The sequence below is a fragment of the Nasonia vitripennis genome, chromosome 5 (assembly GCF_009193385.2).
Source record: "Nasonia vitripennis strain AsymCx chromosome 5, Nvit_psr_1.1, whole genome shotgun sequence".
In the NCBI taxonomy this organism is placed as follows: domain Eukaryota; kingdom Metazoa; phylum Arthropoda; class Insecta; order Hymenoptera; family Pteromalidae; genus Nasonia; species Nasonia vitripennis.
The window spans coordinates 12,292,921-12,311,547 of record NC_045761.1 but is presented as its reverse complement, the minus strand read 5'-3'; the positions used below and the strand labels follow the sequence as shown (position 1 = coordinate 12,311,547).

The window sequence follows — 18,627 nt, the reverse complement described above, 5'->3', positions numbered from 1 at the left end:
ATAAATTCAGAATTCGAATCAAGCACTAGTTAAAACAAGAGTAGGGAAACTTTTATTACACCCACGCGCGTAAAAAGCCCGTAATACACACGGTCCCTTCGCGCATAGGTCAATCATGCGCATCGGTCACAAAAAAGAAAAATACAAGGAATCCCCATTCCCCCGTAAAAAAAGTCCCAAGCTTCCCGCTCGAATCATTTCCAATTACGCCGTCCCCTCCGAATCTCCATCAGAGCCCTAACAAGTATATATAAGAGAAGACCGACTCCTCGTCCATTTACTCGTCGAAGCATCGGCCGCACATATTACAGATTTTTTCCGCGCGCCAAAGCGACGAGAACGTCGCTTTCATCCACGTGCGGATATGGCAGAAAAAAAAAGAATAAACCAAGAAACACTCTCGAAGTATCGTTTTTATAGACTGGCAGTAAAACGGCGAAGCTATGGAATCGATCGCGACACGGCATCTCTGCCCTTTTGCGCCAGGCCGTCGCAGCAAACACGCGTCGTTGTATAAGGGGGAGGAGGCTACGTATACGCGATTACCGATTCACGCACAGACAGACGCAGCAGACACGCGTGATATTTACACGACCCGTTCGCCTGAACACGGCACGCGTCCGGTCTGGATTTCCGTGTATATAGGAGTATATAATATTATGTATAGTATACACTGGCTGCGCAGCTTGTCATACTCGCGGCTATACTGTTATTATTAATCTTTATTGTTGCTGGCCATTTATTACTAGGAGCTATGACTATTATTATCTTTACGATTACTACCACGCGCCCGGGCGGATTACTTTCTCGCTCGCACACACACACATTCTCTCTCTCTCGCGCACGTAACTCATACAGTTCCGTCCGCTGCGCGAAACTTACGACTCGCCTTAACGACCCTCGTTACTGCCTTATCCACGTGCCTGGGCTCGCTCTGTCAAAAATCGAGGACAAAAAGCGCTAAAGCGAGTCGCGGACAGATCGCGCGGCGGGTCCTATGCGTTTGCCGAGGTCGCGCGGCTATTCGCAGCTGCACTGCGGCGAACAACAACGGGGCGGCTCTCACTCGCTCTCTCTCTCTTTCTCTACACACATCGACGAACGAAATACTATACAACACAACGACGACAACGGCGGTAGCGGGGGATCGAAGAACCGCGCGCGCGCGATACAGAACGCGCGTTGGGCCAATCTACACATATACATGTATACAAAGACACGCTGTACACGAAAATGTCATGGCGCGCGCACTCGCCCCTGCTCGTGTCTACAGCTATCGACTTTAGAATTCGTATGCTTTACTCGTCCTTATCCTACTATAATGCTTTATCGGAAAAATAACGACGCGCTCGTGTCGCCGTCAAATATTTATCTATACATGTGTCTGTCAATGCATAGTATATTAGTGTTCTTTTTTTATATTTTTATGTTTATGTTTATATTTGCATATGCTTTATACTCTTCATTATTATTGTTATGTATGTACGAGTACGTACGCGCGCTTCGCGACATCCCAATTTTCGCCGGGACGCGCGCAGCGACGCGTTAATTTATATACGTATCAGCGAAGCCCGTGTCGACTCGCCACTTACACATGTAGTAATATACAAGAAGACTTTTCCCCTTTTCTCCCCGAGAGTCGTCCGAGTGCGGTTGCATTTTCGAATTTCAACTTTTACATTTTGAATCGCGAATTTCCAGTCAAGTGTTTCCAGTGACCCACTCGAATGACTCTCGGAAAAAAAGAAATTATTTGTAATAGAGTAATAGACAGTTACTTTATATTACAGAGAGTCGTGTACGGAGCGTTGATATTCGACAACCAGACACGATTATTTTGTCGAAAATATCGGTTATACATACTGGACGCTCGCAGCGAGAGAATCAAACAGAGATGCGTGAGATGAATGCGCGAGAGGTGTTTATTTTAACGACTGCTTTGATTTGCTTACTGTAACTCGTAAACGCAGGCTATTTTCTTCTCTCGGCTGCGGATGCATCGGCTCTAAAATATTTTCTCTTTCTCCCTCATCTGCGTTGCAAACACTTAATCTACTGCGAATTTACCGGTTCGAGGCCTCTCATCCACCGGCTATAAATTATCAAACTCTGCGTATGCGTCCCTGTTAAGTGCACTCTCGATCCATGTATGCGCATTATACAATTAAAAAATATCGGGAATTTTTATTCAAGCGATATTCGCTCTATTTGCCGCGAAACTTCGCTTTGAAGACTTCGCGAGTGCACACACTGCAATCCGAGACATTTAATCTCGCCTGTCGCATCGCACGCGTGTACGGAGTGCACAAAGCAGCGAATCAATGCCGCCGCCGGAAACTTCGCGGCCAAATCGATGGGTATACGTGCGTATAGGGCGCACCGCGAATAGTTGAGCGATTTTCATCCGTATCAATCTCGGCGCAGTGCCTCGCGCAGCGAGTTTCCGAGCTGTAAATCGCGCAGTACGCTCTTCACGAGTGTTGCAGCGGAATTCGCCTGCGCCGGAAGCTGCGAGTGATGAAGCCAAATTTTGTCACTATTACACACGCGGGGAAAATTGTTTCTGACACGGTCGTTGTACATGTAATGCGCGGAGCTTTCGATCCGGATTTGCTATGTGTTTACTTTCGAGGCGAATTTGGTTACATCCCTGCGTAGTATCAAGCGAATTGGCGAACATTCCTTTTATACCTGCTGTACGAACGATGCAGTAAACCGGTGGCTTTATGCAGATCCTTTGCGAACGATATGGAGTATTAAATTTTTTGTCGGGCGAGCGTTTTCTTTTCATACTCGATTTCGTGCGTCCCACTGGAGATGGCCACCGTGTTTTTATGGCGTATCGGATAAGGAAAATGTTGGCCGCGATGGCTTCTTTTTGCGATTAATGTAACAGAATTAGGACAGAAATAAAGTGTAGCCTGCGCAGCTGGTATCATTACGTTTACGTTCGGCGTAAAGCCACCCTTTTTTACATAACGTATCTCGGCACGATGTCGACGATATAAATAAACGATACGTGTACGCAAGCTAAGTCACTAGAAAAATCTACCTTTCGCAGGTCGCGCCCGAGCAGCGATTATACAAAACATACTATGTTATATATATATATATATATATATATATATATATATATATATATATATATATTCGTATAATATATAATCTATATAATTTATGCATTTTTTATTCATATGACGGTACAGTGCTACGTGCGCCCGCGAGGATCCCGAAATATATTGGCGTAGTTGCACTCGGCGGACGACTCGATTTCGTTACGAGTTACGCGCAAGTTATTTCAAGACTGATAAAATTACTTTTTTTTTGTTCTCGGGTTTTCTTTTGCGTAAAAACCACACAGGCATCCATGTCTTTCATTGTTCAATGAAATACACGCATCTTTTCGTTTGCTTGTGCCATTTTTTATGTTTTACTTTATTCTTTTCATTACAAATGTTTCGTTTAAAATATCTCGTGAAAAATATAAATGTTTTTTTTCCAACTTTTCTTTTAATTCATTTACTTTGGCCTTAAAACGAAATTGAAGAGAGTTCGAGGAAATCAAAATCAAGCGCTCAAACTAAGCATTAAACGATCTCTGAATTCTATATGTAACAACGATAAATCTCAGTTGAAATAACGATAATAATGAATAAAAGTTATATTATAATGCTGATGGCGATAATAATAATAATAAGAATGATAATAGTAATAATAATAAGAATATGTCATTGTAGCTCTAAACATTATTTCGTGCGAATACTCGAAGTGTAAGTGCCTCACCTTGGTGAGCGTTATACTTATGTGGTTTTATGGTACAGTTAAAACTTACGTCTGTGGCGCCCTTTTCGCGAGCTCTGTTTTATGTATAATAATGGCAGCTTTTGTATTACGGTTCTCAACTTGAGCGCTTATTGTGTATACGTAGAACCGTCGTGTCTCTCGCTATGTCAAATAGCGAGTGTATTTGAGAGAGAGAGAGAGAGAGAGAGAGAGAGAGAGAGAGAAAGAGAGAAAAAAAAAAGAAACGTATATCGTTGGCACAAATTGGGGGCGGAAATTCCTACAACGGAAGTCTACACAGCGACGCGCCCAATATAAACGTGTGATTTTTCTCGTCTACTATACAGAGGAGAAAGAGGAAACGATCTCAGCTCGGATTTTATGTGCCCGTTTTCGCCTTACCTTGCGAGAAATTTCGTGCGTTGTCGTTTCGACGTATCATATACAAAAATACACACTGCTCTGGAGTTTTCGAACGCGCAAATACAATTTCTCGAAACTCGCCTATTGAGTCTGTTATTCCCGTCATGTTGATAACAGAAAAATCGTTTCCTCGCAGAATTCTTCGAAATTCATAGAAATAAACGTGGCTCAACGAAATGAATGGGCGGCGACAATCGCGGGCAACGTAAAAGCTTTCTCTACAACATACGTTCACCTTTTTAAAACTTTTATAACGATTGAAAATCTGTATAACGTATAGTCTCTGTAGCGCATCCCCTGTAACATCGAGCAACAAACAAATCGCTTGTTTTTCATACAGATTTTCAACTGGCTTAGCGTGTTTATTACACTATATAGTTACACTCTCGCGTGTCCATCGTGCGTTTCTTTGAGATGACCGCCCTTTTAAATACAATTCTTACACGTTTAAATACGTTATCCTTTTTTTAACTTTCAATATATACTTGAAAAACGTCGCTCCTATTATTTCGGATTAAATTTCATTTGCAATATTCATATGTACATCTGGCCACAGACTATATGTTATACTTATAGAAGCTACATTGCTAACGGCAATTCGCTAACGAATACAATCATCAACGTTCTATATATCACCAAACGATCAACTCTATATAACAAACAATGTCTCGAAAGTATAAAGGAAGAAGCCACATCGAGAAGACTGCCCACCTCAAAGCAACGCACGAAAGCGATCAATGCTCCCCCCGCGTACTTATGTCTCCGCCGTGAATGTGCGTCGTATCACGCGGGAAAAAAGTGGACCCCGGGGCTGTGTGCAGGTACTTGGCTCTACATAGTCGGCTTGGGTATCGCTCTGGTGTAAATACTGTCGATATTAACCGTCGTGATGTAATAATAGTGGATAATCGAGATAGCGATGATGGATTTGATCTCCGCTCGTCTAGTCCCTCGTTGGATTGTAGGACTCGAGCGGAGGCATGGACTATTGAGGCGGACACTTGACGACCGTCGTCGTCGCGTACTCGCTGAACTTCTTGTCGATAGGAACTCGGTCGTCGTAGAGGGTCGGCGCCTGGAGGATTATACCGGCTGTTCCGACCAGCACCGCCAGCGTGAAGATCCAGAGGAACAGTCGGTCGAGGACCATCGCCACGTACTTCCAGTCCTCCTTCACCTGCGGCATACGGACACACACAAGCGCGTTCGCTTATCACCGGTATCCAGCATCGTACCCACGAGTGTACCGCAACATGGATCGAGTTCTACCAACCTTGGTCGAGTCCTCGAGCATTTTCGTGTGCTCGGCGATGAAGCGCACGCAGATGCAGGACCTGTGGATCTCGGGCGGGCACTTGGAGTGCGAGAAGGTCGAGCTGGGCCGAAGCACGGGGCTCTTGGACCCGTCGAGGGCAGCTGCGGTGGCCACGTCAACTCCGGCTCCGATCTGCAGGTCCTCGCAGTCGGCGTGCAGCGGCAGTCGCGGCAGACTCGGGCCGTGTATCAGACAGCTGCCGCCGAATCTGGCTCCGTCCGTCAGGCTGAAAGCCCAGCGAGGCGTTATCGAGCGTTCGCGATCGAGCGACTAGCGGGACTCCGACGAGTGCACTCACCTGGAGGGAGAGAGATCGTCCTTGGAAGAGGCGCGACTGTGGAACCTCTTGGATGGCGTGAGGTGCACGTCGCTGACGTCGTGGCACGAGGTGTGATACGGGTCGAAGAAGGACTTGTCCTTGCTGCCCCTCATACCTCGCATGAGGGCTCTGGTCGACGTGAACCTGCGAGAGGAGAGATAGAGAAGAAAAAAAAGATAAACGCTCGCTTCATTCCCGTCGGAGGAAATCCAATAAAAGCATTCGCCGGCGGAAAGTTTGCGGCGCCTCCCTGACCACGCGGAAATTCCCACAAGATTGGAGACCTTCCAAACGCGCGGAGCGGCGGATAGCTATATATGTATGCATGAATTTCCGAGCTCGCTCCTTTTCCTCGAACTTTCGATAAATTTCCCGGCGCTAAATCACAGGGGCAGCTCGCGAGTGCAAGCAAGTCTGCTACTTTTTCAAAGTTGCCATTTGCATGAGAAGCTATACAGCGCGCCCGTATCTATGGGCGGGGATGTCGATGCCTCTTCGCTCTCTGTTTCGAATTTCCCGCGCTTATATGCATGCAAGGGGAAATTTCCAGTCATAACCGCGGCTGTTGCTGTATCTGACGACGACGATATAACATTTGAAACGCGTTACTCGAATAAGCTTTCAAAATAATTCAAAAGTTGTACTTCCAGCCTACAAGTACATAATGCAAAACTAAAAGACACAAGTCCATTATTGTTTTTTATTCAGAATATTTACTGAATCCAAATCGACTATTGATAGCTTTTCTATATGACTCTCAGACTATGACAATGTACTAGCAAATGTAAATCCTCGATTGTACTAAACTAATATAATAACAAATGACCTCCCTTGAGAGGCTAAAATGTTTAATAAAAAAAAAGTAGCTTTTCTATATAAAACAACCAAATGCCCCAGAGAAGCTGCACTTACATAAAAAATCAATTTTTAAATGGATTTGTCTTTATGTCGGGAACAAAATCAGAAAACCGGAGTTATGAGCATTTTTACATTAAAAAGAATTGTTTGAAGATATGAAATCCATAGTTATTTTGATTGCGCTAAGCGAATGTGTCTCATTATCGCCTGTATCGATACAAGCGACACTATACCGACAACAAGACACATTTGTAATAAGTGGCAGGGCCCCATATCAGTAGCAGTGTATGCGCAGTTGTAATAGGAGAAATAGCAAAGTATCTATGCGCCACCTATCTTAACCAGCCAGATACTATAGAAAACCAGAGAGTTCAATCGAGGTGGGAGATGGGAATATTTATGAGCTTTTCAATAAAATTACATGTATTTCTTTTAATTAAAAAAAATAGTAAAATATATTCAGCGAAATTTGTCCAAACACTTTATTCCTATGAAATTTGAACAATATAATATGTTGATCGAATATTGCTCGAGTAAAATGAAAAAAATGCATTTCGTATTGCAACATAATTTAAAGATGATTTATCGAACAATCTCGCAGCCTAATATATCTTTAGGCTTTTAAATTTAATGCAGAACTGCGAAAGATATTACGGTTGTCTAAAGCTCAATTTCATATTATAATTGCAATCGCGGTCATAATTCTTACGTAGTTTTTACTGTTCCATATTAAAAACCCAATGTCTCCGTATAAAGCACATCAGTGCGAAATCAGTCGACAGCGTTTTTCATCGGCAAATTCCCTCCGATACAGTCGTGGCTCGCGATCGGCTTTTCAACTATACAATTCTCTCGGCAATCACGCAAGCTCCAACGAGTGCCTGCAGCACTACTGCTGAAGCGATTACGAGGGTCTGGGGCACTTACCTCGTAGGTTCGAACTTGTACTGGGGCCTCCGCATGACCAACAGCCTCGGCAGGATGTGTATGAAGACCCTCTTGACCCAAGGTGCCATCTTGTGCGTCTGGGGCGAGCGGAAGTGGACGTTCAGTACGACCACGGTGACGCATATGCTGCACACGGACACACAGACAGAGATAGAAATGGTAATTGCACTCGTATGTTGCGCGCGGCGGCCTATGCGTGGATTCAATTTCGCGAGAATGCTGACCGAGTACCCTCGGATTTATGAACAGCAGTTTGTCCCGTAATTTATCGCTTCGATAGACTTTGCCAATCTGGATTTTCCGCTCCGTACAATTCCGGAGCCTCGCGGAGAAAACAAAGCTTCGCCCGCCCTTAAAACAAAAAAAAACACTATGACGCTCGTCACTTACGGCACGCGGAGACAAGCGGCCTCAGGGTATATACGACGTGTAGGCTCCTCCCTCCTCCAGTCGAAAGGGACAGCTGCTCCGCTGCGCATACACAGCGACAGAATTCGCTGCTATGCCCTCCCCCGCCGCGAGCGGACTTACATGCCAAGGTTGCGGTCTACTCGTAAACTTGCCGCACTAGCCGCGGGCTTTACACGTGGAATATGGACCGGCTACGAGGGAAGCGTTATTACGCCTGGGCTCGTATCTATACGCGTTTCAATGCAAATAAGAGTACCGCGCGTGTATTGACCTTTTTTACATTCTAGGAGCTGGTCGCTGACGAAATTAATATTAAAGCCTCCCCCGCGTGAATCTAGCGGTTCGTATGTGCGGGGAAAGGCTGTGTATAGGGGAGAAAAAAGCATCAGGCCTGATGGGAATGAAAACGCTCGTCTGAAATTAATGTCCCGCCGGAAACGGAAGAGCCGCGCGCGGAAAAAGCTTTCGCTCACACCCGTCGACCCGCTGACCCGGATTAACCGATGACACGCGTCCTGTCCTTTCGCAGTTGAATAAAAAAGCTCCGTGTGACTTTTCTGCGGACGCCTCGATTTCCCGTGCCTGTATACCCGAGTTTTTGTCGTCGAAAAGTTCCTTCGTGTACAGACTATATTTCCATCGGTCCACCTCGTTAAGGTCCCGAGACAATACAATCATCGCCCAATATCCGTCGACTTTCGGCCCGTAAATTAACCCAGAGCACACACGTGAGCGGCGAGTCAAACGTCATCGGCCGGAGGCGAAAATGGAAAAACTTACGCGAGCTCGCAACGAGCGCCGAGAGAATTTGTCGATTAATCGTTGAAATTTCCCCCCGGCTTCCGGCCCTTATCGGCATTTTCCGCTCGGATTAGCGCCCTACTGCAGCGGAAGCTCTGCATTAAGGCTCCGCTCTCGGGGCGCCGTATTTAATACGCCGATTTCCCTATTCTCTCTCTTATCTCTGTCGGCTCTCTCTCTCTCTCTCTCTCTCTCTCTCTTTCTCGCTCTAGCTCGGGCTCTCCGTCTCTGCAGAGCCGGGTTTGATTGGAAATTCCAAGCAGTCGTCGGCGTCGAGAGAGCCCCTATACTATCTATCTATCCATCGCTGAGCTTAGTGGGCGGGAGCGTGCCGCGCTTGCGGAATCGCAATATTCGAGGGAAAGCACACGAGTGGGCTGGCTGACTTTTACTTTATAAACCTTTCACGCCCGAGGCATTCTTTCTTTCTCTCCCTCTCACTCTGTCACTTTTTGAGCCGAGGCTTTTTTATAGCCCTAAATGAAAAGTCGCTGCTCGAATGCGTCTAACAATAATCGAGGCTGTATCGTGCATAATTGAAGCTGCGCGAGAGCTTTCGAGAGAAATTTAATAATAAACGGCGCGAGCGCGCTCGAAAATTCTTTGTTTACGGACCGATCACTTTGTGCATACGCCTATGATATTCCATCCGAGCGGCGCGTGTTTTCGCACTTTTACGTGCAGCGCGCGAGCGACGAAACTTTTTCACGGGAACGCGAGCCCAGCGAGAACGTTTTCCGATAATTCTTCCGGAAATAGAGGGTAAGCAACTCTGACGCTCGTTCTGGCTTTCTGCAGCATTTTTCGGCCAGGCGAACGACGAGAAAAAGCAGATCGGAGAGAAGAACAGGCCGCGACTGCTTGTCACCATCGCGTCACAATTAGTCGGAAAATTTGTATTCTCTCGCGTATGTACAGAGACGAGTTTTACGAGTTACTCCGCCTGTTTACCCGCACCTTTCCACGGAGTTTTGCGTAGCACCGACCGGTTGTTTACCGCGATTTACAAAAAATACACACACACACAGACACACGCGGAGCTTAATTTCAAGCTCGGCCATATAGCGTCGGGAATTACACGGGAAATAAAGTTTGCAGCGCGCGAAACTTACAGCCCTAAATGGCTCCTGAAAGCGCCGAGACTTTATTACATAAACCTGGCCGGTCTCTCTCGTAAAAAAAGGCGTATAAGAGGACAAAAGCCCATAGAGAGACTCGTCCGCGTGTCGTTAAAGCTCATGCCCCTTCCTCCTCCTCCGGACAATCTCGCTCGCGAGTAAGAAAAGTATATCTCGTTATACACACCTTTTCCTTTTATTGCACCGCCGCACACACCACAGCGGCCCGGCTAATCGCTTTATCGCCGCTGGGGGCTGTACTTTTCTTTGGCAATTTACGAGCGCCAGCGCGAAAATCCTTGTTTTTTCCGCGGATTCCGCATCTGCAGCAGTAGCAGCGCTATTGTACAGTCGAACTGGGTCAAGGCTCGGCTCTGTGGCCCATATTCGGCGTGAACATAGAGAGCAGCTACGTGTACATAGAAGTTCGAGCGAGATCTCGCATAAATCGTCGAGTATACACGGCGGAGGCGGGTATATACGGGCGAGTAGTAAAGGGATGGGTTCGGTCAGACGCCGCCGCGTCTCCGCCATTATTCTTCGCGATTCGCCGCGTAAATTCCCGGGCGCAAACGCTGCACGCAGTGTATCTTTCTCGCGCGTGGGCGGACCGCGCGTGTGTATCTCACTCGTTTTTCACCGTTCCGAGCGATGTTACTGCTGGCTCGGGAAACTTTCCGAGGGTTTTTCGTCAGAGGTGTAATCGGGCTGGAACATAATCGGTGTTTTTTTTTAGTCTATCAATTTTTCACGACGCTGTGCGCGAGCGATTTAGCGTCAGAGAAAAATTGATTCTGCTTGGAAATTGATCAACAGCAGTATATATTTTTCCGCGCAAATATTTGACTGCGCTTTTCACCCGCACCGTGTGTGTGTGTGTGTTTGTATGGCTGGAGAAAAAGGTTGTTTACGTCGTACACACAACGCTGTTTACATTTGCTCTTCATTGAGCCGAGAGGGAGTATTATATAGCGTTGAAAATATTTTCGCTTTAAAGTGTGACGTTTGGAAACAAAGGGGAATTTCTCGAAAAATACAAACCACCGGATGAACGCGAAGCCGTGTTTACCCCTGGAGTTTCCAAGACAGTCTATACTCTTCCTGGAAGTTCAACCGGGCAAATGATTCACATCAGCGCCGCGGCTTAATAGATATACATCTGCAGCCAGGCGGTGAGCAAGAGGCCAAGACTATCCGGAGAAGTTGTGGCGGGCTTCGGCGTCAAACGGCTCGGGTGAATATCGTTGTACGTGTCTCCCCGCAACGTATACACGACGATCTCTTGCAACTAGCTGCACAGAGCAAGTGGTGTATAAAAATAAGGATCCACGCGATTCGCATCTTCTGCGGCGCATCGAGTTTAATTTAGATTTTAAGCCGCAAAACGATCTCGAAACTTGCGCAGTAACGATTACACCGCTGGGGCGGGGCCTGAAATTTTGTGCTCTCTCTCGCACACGATACACCACGGCTCGTTCATTCCGAGATAATTAATACGTTCACCGCCGGGCGGATAAAGGATTTATAAGCGTCGGATAGCCGATGGCGCTCTTTTATCTCTCATTTGGCGCTTCGACTCGCAGCTGCACGAGGGAGAGAAGGAACTACTTTATACTTTTAATTAGCTTCGAATCTTCCTTCTTCGCCCTTCCGTTCATTCTTTGGCAAGTTCGCCCCGTCGCCGCCGACGACGCTGCCGCTGCTGCTGGGGCGTACTTTTAAACTGGAATGTAATTTAGAAGTTTGACGATGATGTGCAAAGTTCATTCAAGAATCACAACGAGAGATAATAGCCCCAGTCAGTTTTTCTTATCGTCGAGCATTTACTTAAATTAGTCGAGAGGAGATACAGATCGGACGAGTTCATCGCGCGCTGCTTTGTACAGCGGAATTCTTTCGCGAGGAGCAGCGGCTGCGATCAAGAGAGAGAGAGAGAGAGAGAGAGAGAGAGAGAGAAAATTAACGCACAGCGTTTTGAGCGGAAACAATTAAGGCGTGTATACGAGAAATGCGTTTATCGCGGGACTCTCTCTCTCTCTCTCGCTGGAAAAAGGGACGAGAGAGAAATGGAAAGCCACCGTCTCGGCTTAAGCCACGACTTCCGCCTCTATTCAACCTTTCTCTCTTACTTTCCGGAGAGAGGAATGGAGGCTTTGAAGAATGCGTGAGAGAGCGCTCCTCGAGCGAGAGAAATATACGATTCACATGTCGAGAGGGATAAAGCCTCCCGTAATCCGCGAATCAACGCGCGCTCAAATTTCACCGCAAGCTCTTCCCTTATTGTTCGCACCGCAACTGGCTGCAAGTCTCATCAGCATCTTCTTCGCGAACTTTGCTCCTTTCATTGCTCTCGAGCGCGTAACGACGTGTATACATACGTACAGGGCAAACAGCGCAGTGTCGACCCCTTTACCGCCTCCTAATCTCGGACTACGCGCTCAAAGAGACTCTCGACGCGACGCAGAGTGAACTTTACCGAGCACTTTGTCGACGAGGAAAGCCGAAACCAACCCTATACCGAGTGGACTTGTTTCGTGGGGCGGAAGAAGGAGAGCTCCCGTGAGGGGATTGATTTTTATCGTCTTTTGGGGAATCCTCCTCTGCAACACTTCTAAAGCTCGAAAACTTTGCGCGCCTGTGTTTATAGCGCGCGGTTTATGTGCACGTCTCTCTCTCTCTCTCTCTCTCTCTCTCTCTCTCTCTCTCTCTCTCTCACTCTCGCGTGCGCGCTCATTGTTACCGAATTTTCGCCGCGTCAACAGAAATAAAAAAAAAGCGAGAAGGAGGCACACTCGTTGTCGTGGCGAAAAACAAAGGCGGCGGCCTGTTCGAGTCGCTCGAAAATGTCTAGCTGTAGGCTCCGTATATCCCCTCCTCCCGGCGGCCTTTTATATTCTTTCCGCGCGCCTGACTTTTCCTCTCTCGCTCGCTCTCGCTATACCCACGTTGTAAAAGCGCTGCCCGACGAGGCTCGGCCGTTTGTACGAGCTTTTTCTCCACTGCCGTGCGCCACCGGGAGAGAGGGAGAGGCGACAGCCAACAAGCAGAAAAAGCGAGAGACGGAGATTTATGGAGGGCGCTCTCTCTCTCTCTCTCTCTCTCTCTTTGTGCTGTTGGCGAGAATTTTTCAAAAGTCTCGTGAGCCCAAACGTGACCGTAGTGGCGAACGCGCGCTCTCCAGTCACGAGGACTCGGCGTGTACGTGTACGACTGTGTGCGTGCGTCTAGCGGCGGCGGGAAAAGTCGATGACTCGATCTGCGGCTGAGTGCGGAATTAACGCGTCGGGCTTGATGGCTTCCAATTGCACGCCCGTCGGTAAGAAAACGTTAATTAGCCCCGACTTCAAAGAGGGCAATAAAAAGGCTTTCTCTCTCAACGGCTTTTCGCCGTGGCGAAAGTTGACAAACTACCCTCGGCAGCGCGAGCTCCTTTCTCCCATAAAACGCCGTTGTACACACAGTATACACCGTAAACGAAGAATAACTCCGATGACTACGCGAAAATTAAAACACCTCCGCGTTCGAGAAATTAGCGTAGTCGCCTTCTTGGCTCGCGCGGCCGCACCGCTGCCCCAGAAAAATGAGCCCGTCCGCACGTATATAGAAAGAGCCCCTCCCTTGGAGCCTTTCCAACGCGACTATAGCGGCCCGGAGAGAGACGACGACGACGGGCGCGCGATCGGAATTTCAAAGACATACACAGGGGAGCTCGCTCGCGCGCTCGTGACGTCGATCAAATCGCCGCCTTTTGCCGGGCGCGTCCTTTGACGACGACGACAACTGCCAACTCGAATCGCTGATTCTCACGCCGCAGCGAGAGCGCTTATCGATTTCCCCTGCCACGGCACTGCAGTGTGTATACGTATGCCGAGCCAGTATGCTAGAAGGCGCGACTCTTCTTCTTCTTGGCGGATGCTGCGGGGGCGCGAGATTTACGGGCGACGAGAGGAAGGAAGAAAGGTCTTGTTCTCGCGCGCGCTCCGCTCGAGATATCGTTATTAGCGGCGGCTCGTTCGGATGAATTTTTCACCCTATACTTTCGAGAGAAATATTACACGCGAACACAGCGCACTACGGGGACGGTAGAAGTATGTAAGGTGAGGAGAATCGCATTAGTCGCGGTGACCGATTCATTGTTATGCATGGATTTTCCGAGCAGCCCTATATCTGTACACACACTCTCGGCGAAGTAGTAGGCGATCCTTCGACCTGTCGGGCGCAACGAACCGAGAGACCAACTGAGAGAGCCTGTATCGGCGGCTGCCAAGGAAAATTAACACCGGCCAATTTGCATTTTAAAAATGTCTCTCTCCCAGGCATTCATATCCCACTCGCGAGAGCAGCGATATTATATGGGCAACGACTGATAGTGGATCTTTATGGGAAATTTATGCCGCGGGGGGCGCACGGGGCACCTATACGTCTCTCGAATTTTATATAATACCCCCACGATAATGCTTTCCTTCGTGTGTGGGTGTGTGTTCGATCGGCGGCTATTCCCTCGCTCGTCCCTGTGTATAACGCGCCGCACACTCGGCCTCGGAAATGAGAATATGGACGACGGAGATAAAGGCCCGCGCAGAGATTGGACTCTAACGATGTTTCGTTTGCGAAAGCGGAGAGCAGAGAGAGAAAGAGGCGAACTAAGACTCGGAAATATTTTTCCGTCGCGCTGCTGCGGATTGAAAAAGATTGAATGAGTCGAGAGAGAGAGAGAGAGAGAGAGAGAGAGAGAGAGAGAGAGAGAGAGAGAGAGGTGCACGGGGTAAAAAGTCGACGAGGAATGCGGCTCTCGATTAATAGAAAACGAGAGCGCGAATGCAATTTGAATTGCGATCGCGGAGCGTTATACAATCGGGAGAAAAAGAGAGAGCGAGAGCCAAGTTCCTTTACTGGCGCGCGGCCCGAATAACTCTCCTTACACACAAATTACCCTCTCGAAAATTTACATTTCTTTTGCAGCCGTGGGCTGACCTTACTTTTTCTCTCTCCCTTTCGCGATGACTCGACGCTTTATTATATTCGCGGGGAGTATTCGCACTCGTGAGTTAAAAAGTTACATAATCTTCCTGAATATTTATGCGATTTTTTCGTTCTCCTGCCGAATTTAAATAATAATTCATACAGCCTCGCGAAATCACGCGTCGATGCACGCAGCCGAGAATACACGATTAATTAGCGCTATCTTCGCTGCCTCTGTTTAGCGCAGATCGCTCTCTCGTGTGCTTCAGTCCTTTGATAAAGTTCGCCGCGACGCAACGAAAAACTTTGCCTCGGCGCAACCGAAATTTCGCTCCCTCTCTGTGTGTCCAGAGAGAAATTATATTCCGAGGACAAATGGTGTACACGCAACTTTTTGCGAAAATCGCAAAGCGAGATAAAAATGGCCCCAATACGTTGCTCTCTCGCGTGTCAGTGAAAATGTCGCTTGTTTTTGCTGCTCCGCGGGTGCCGAAACTTTCTCCGCAAACTGGAACAAAAGTCGGGAGAGCCTAAAGCGGCTTTGTGCGCAGGAAATTTATAATCTAACTTTCGACGTTCGGGCACAAACAATTTGCAGATATTCCTCTCTACTACACACACACATACACGCGCGCGCGAGAGAGAGAACTTGACTTTCCTCGTGTGCCACTCAAAGTTTCGCGTTACTTGTTTTCATTACCCTCCTACGCACGCGTGCGTCTTTATGTATATGTGTATACTTTCGGCCCCAAGTGTGCGTGGGTGTAGGTACGCGTATACACAGATATAGAAAAGGACCGAGCGGCTGACGCACGACGACGTGGACGAGGAGGAAAAAGCGTAGCGGCGAAAACTCCCGGAGGCAAGAAGAACAAAGCAAAGTATAAACGATCTCGAAATGCCGACGCTGCCGCTGAAAAACAAGCGCGCAGCGCATATATATACACACACGTAAGAAAAGCGTCTGCGACAGCTGTCGCGCGGCTCCTTCCGTCGTCTCCTAATTAGCCTAGCGGGAATTTGAACGCGGCAGCGGCTGCTCTTATCTGCGGCGACGTGCATTTTTGAGTGCCACCGAGGATAAGACTTGCAAATGTATGCGCGAAAAATACGCGGGTGCGCAGCTGGAGAATAAAAAAGAAGCAACATATACAATCTCGGTTAATTCGCGGAATATATTTCAGCGGCTGGAATGAGATTCCGTTGAGAGCAACTGTCACGAGCGCGACCGTTTTCGGATATTTACAGTTATTGCTTCCTCCTAGAGGAAGCTTTGTAATAGTAAAATTTTCAGTTTCGTCAAAACTTCTAGAAAATACTTTTTGGTGTGTTAGAAGTTCAAATCACGCGTTTTTAGAAAATGTCCGTATGGATGTGTGTATATGTGTGTGTGTGTGTGTGTGTGTGTATACCGTAATATTTCTGGAACTACTCGGTCAATATCAATAAAATTTGACATGCCTGTATATTTTTGGATTCTGAATTCGGGAAAAACATTTATTTTTTATTTTTCTAACTATTTTTTTTGTGGCCAATTTTTGATTTTTGAAAAACAATATTTTGCGTTTTTTTCAATAATCCCATCGTTACAAACAATTCAGCTAATATGCATTTGAAAGAGAATAAAATTACCTACTTTTCCCCATTTGGTCATCGGGATCGACCGTTTTGTTCAGCAGATGAAATGAAAAAGGTGATTTTTGTTTAAAAATTCATATCTCTGAAACTAAACATCATAACCTCACGAAAAAAATCATGTCGATGGGTCACGTGTCAAACTATATCCCATTAAAGTTTGAAGTGATTTGACTACTTATGTTTTCAGTAAAAAATCGAAAACTGGAAAAATTGAATTTTTTTTGTGCCTCGATTACGGAAATAAAAAGGCTTTATTGCACTTGAGTTTTGGGAAAAGTAGATATTTTATGTGTCTTGGCTAAGTTCATTGCGCAGCTTTCAAACCCCTATGGTTCTTAAGATATCAAGGTTTCAATTTTTTTTTGAAAATTTTTTGATTCCTCATATCTCTAAAATAATGCAGTCAAATGCTTCAATTTTATTTGGTGATTAACCACAAAAAAAGCTATTTGCTGCTAAAATTTTAAACGATTTCGTCGAGCGGTTTTCAAGGAAAGAGCTAAAATGTAAAAACTGATTTTTCTTAAAACTTTTTCTTCCTCTTATAGGGGTGTCGTTGCACGTCGTTAAAGTCCCTCCCTATTAATTTATGTCAAAATGATATATATATATATATATATATATATATATATATATATATATATATATATATATATATATATATATATATATATATATATATACATCAGTATGACATATAGTACATGAGTACTGCCAATCTTTGCGCAGATGGCTTGCTTAAACGCAGTAAAAATACTTTTTGGAAATATATTGAATTCAAATTATATTTCATTAACATATATTGTATGTATATTAAAACAATACATTTAAAATTTTTGAATTATAATTTTAAACTTTTTCGACGATTTCATCCGTTTCAGATCCACAAGATTTGGAACCTAATAATTTGATTGATTTGGTATTCGGAGTTCTGATATACGACACTACTGTGTATGAATAATGCAAATGGTGAATCAACGTTCTAAAAGAAGTGGTGTAGAGTAAAAAAATAAAGTCTCAAGACATTCACTTGTTTTTTTTTATTAGAAAAATAATAAAATATACATTTCTCTTTTGTTTATAATCTTTGTTGTACATAATAGACTAGTTTTATTATTGAAAGTTTATCACTATGATTATGTATAATTAAAAAGGAATGGGAATGAGTCGTTGGGTTTTTGGAATAAGAAACACATCAATTTCGCGGAAAATTGAGCGGAAACAAAGCAATTTGAGTCGTCACATAAAGTTACATGACAATGAGAAACAAAAATGCAGAACATGTGGTAAACAAGTGCGTAATCTATATAAACATGAGCAAGATGTGCACTCTTCTAAAAGGATGAGGTGCAAAAAGTGTAAAAACTATATAAGGAGTGGATCAATGAAACGGCACGTTGCTACTTGTGGTTCAGTTTGTACCATTTGTGATCAAAAATTTACGTCTAAGAGATATTTGACGCAACATATTAATCACAAACATTGACATATTGTAAAATATGAATAATACAATTGAAATATAAATAAAACTTTTCTTTTCTAGTTGCCCTGTACTCAATTCCAACTTATTCAGATCCACAATATTTTGTATTATTTTTTAATTGCTCCTTCAGCAAAATAATCGAGATTAAAAATATTTAAAAAAGCATTAACATTGTATATTTAAATAATATTTTATCTATTGGAATTATATAAATTTAGTTGGAGGAAGCTACGTGCCAATGAATTGGCAGCGGTTTTTTTATTTATCGCCCGGGTATAACGGGACAGCGTTTGGTACTCGGGGCCGAGTTTTTGCGGGACGCTTGTGTTTTTTTCCGAGGTGAAACTATATTAGGAAATATAATCATCGAATGCTTTTATCACTGAGTGCTTTCGCTAATAAAATCGAGGAAAATTTCCGGTCAGAGAGCAGCTCGGACGACCCGAAAACGGATAAACAAGCCATCCCCTTTCCGTCGCAGTGAAAAAGGAGAGCGTCTGACAGCAGAGCCCGATGCGTTTATTCGAGTAAAATTCGAGCTTTCTCTCTCCCTCTCTGTGTATTTGTC

At 45.5% G+C, this 18,627-nt stretch overlaps 1 protein-coding gene across 4 annotated transcripts in view; it reads right to left on the bottom strand.

Moving 5' to 3' along the window:
* Window positions 1-3,296: 3,296 nt before the first annotated feature.
* Window positions 3,297-18,627, bottom strand: part of nAChRa4 (nicotinic acetylcholine receptor alpha 4 subunit) — a 95,745-nt gene continuing 80,414 nt past the window's right edge. For 3 of the 4 annotated variants that reach the window (XM_031931566.2, XM_031931568.2, XM_031931567.2), the window contains 4 exons: window positions 7,626-7,772; window positions 5,820-5,984; window positions 5,480-5,747; window positions 3,297-5,383 (listed from right to left, as the gene is read on the bottom strand). In XM_031931566.2, coding sequence (XP_031787426.1) covers window positions 5,192-5,383; window positions 5,480-5,747; window positions 5,820-5,984; window positions 7,626-7,772 — 772 coding nt within the window. In that variant the 3' untranslated portion in view covers window positions 3,297-5,191. The remainder of the gene's footprint in view (window positions 5,384-5,479; window positions 5,748-5,819; window positions 5,985-7,625; window positions 7,773-18,627) is intronic. The other variant, NM_001247975.1, reaches the window with a different exon arrangement.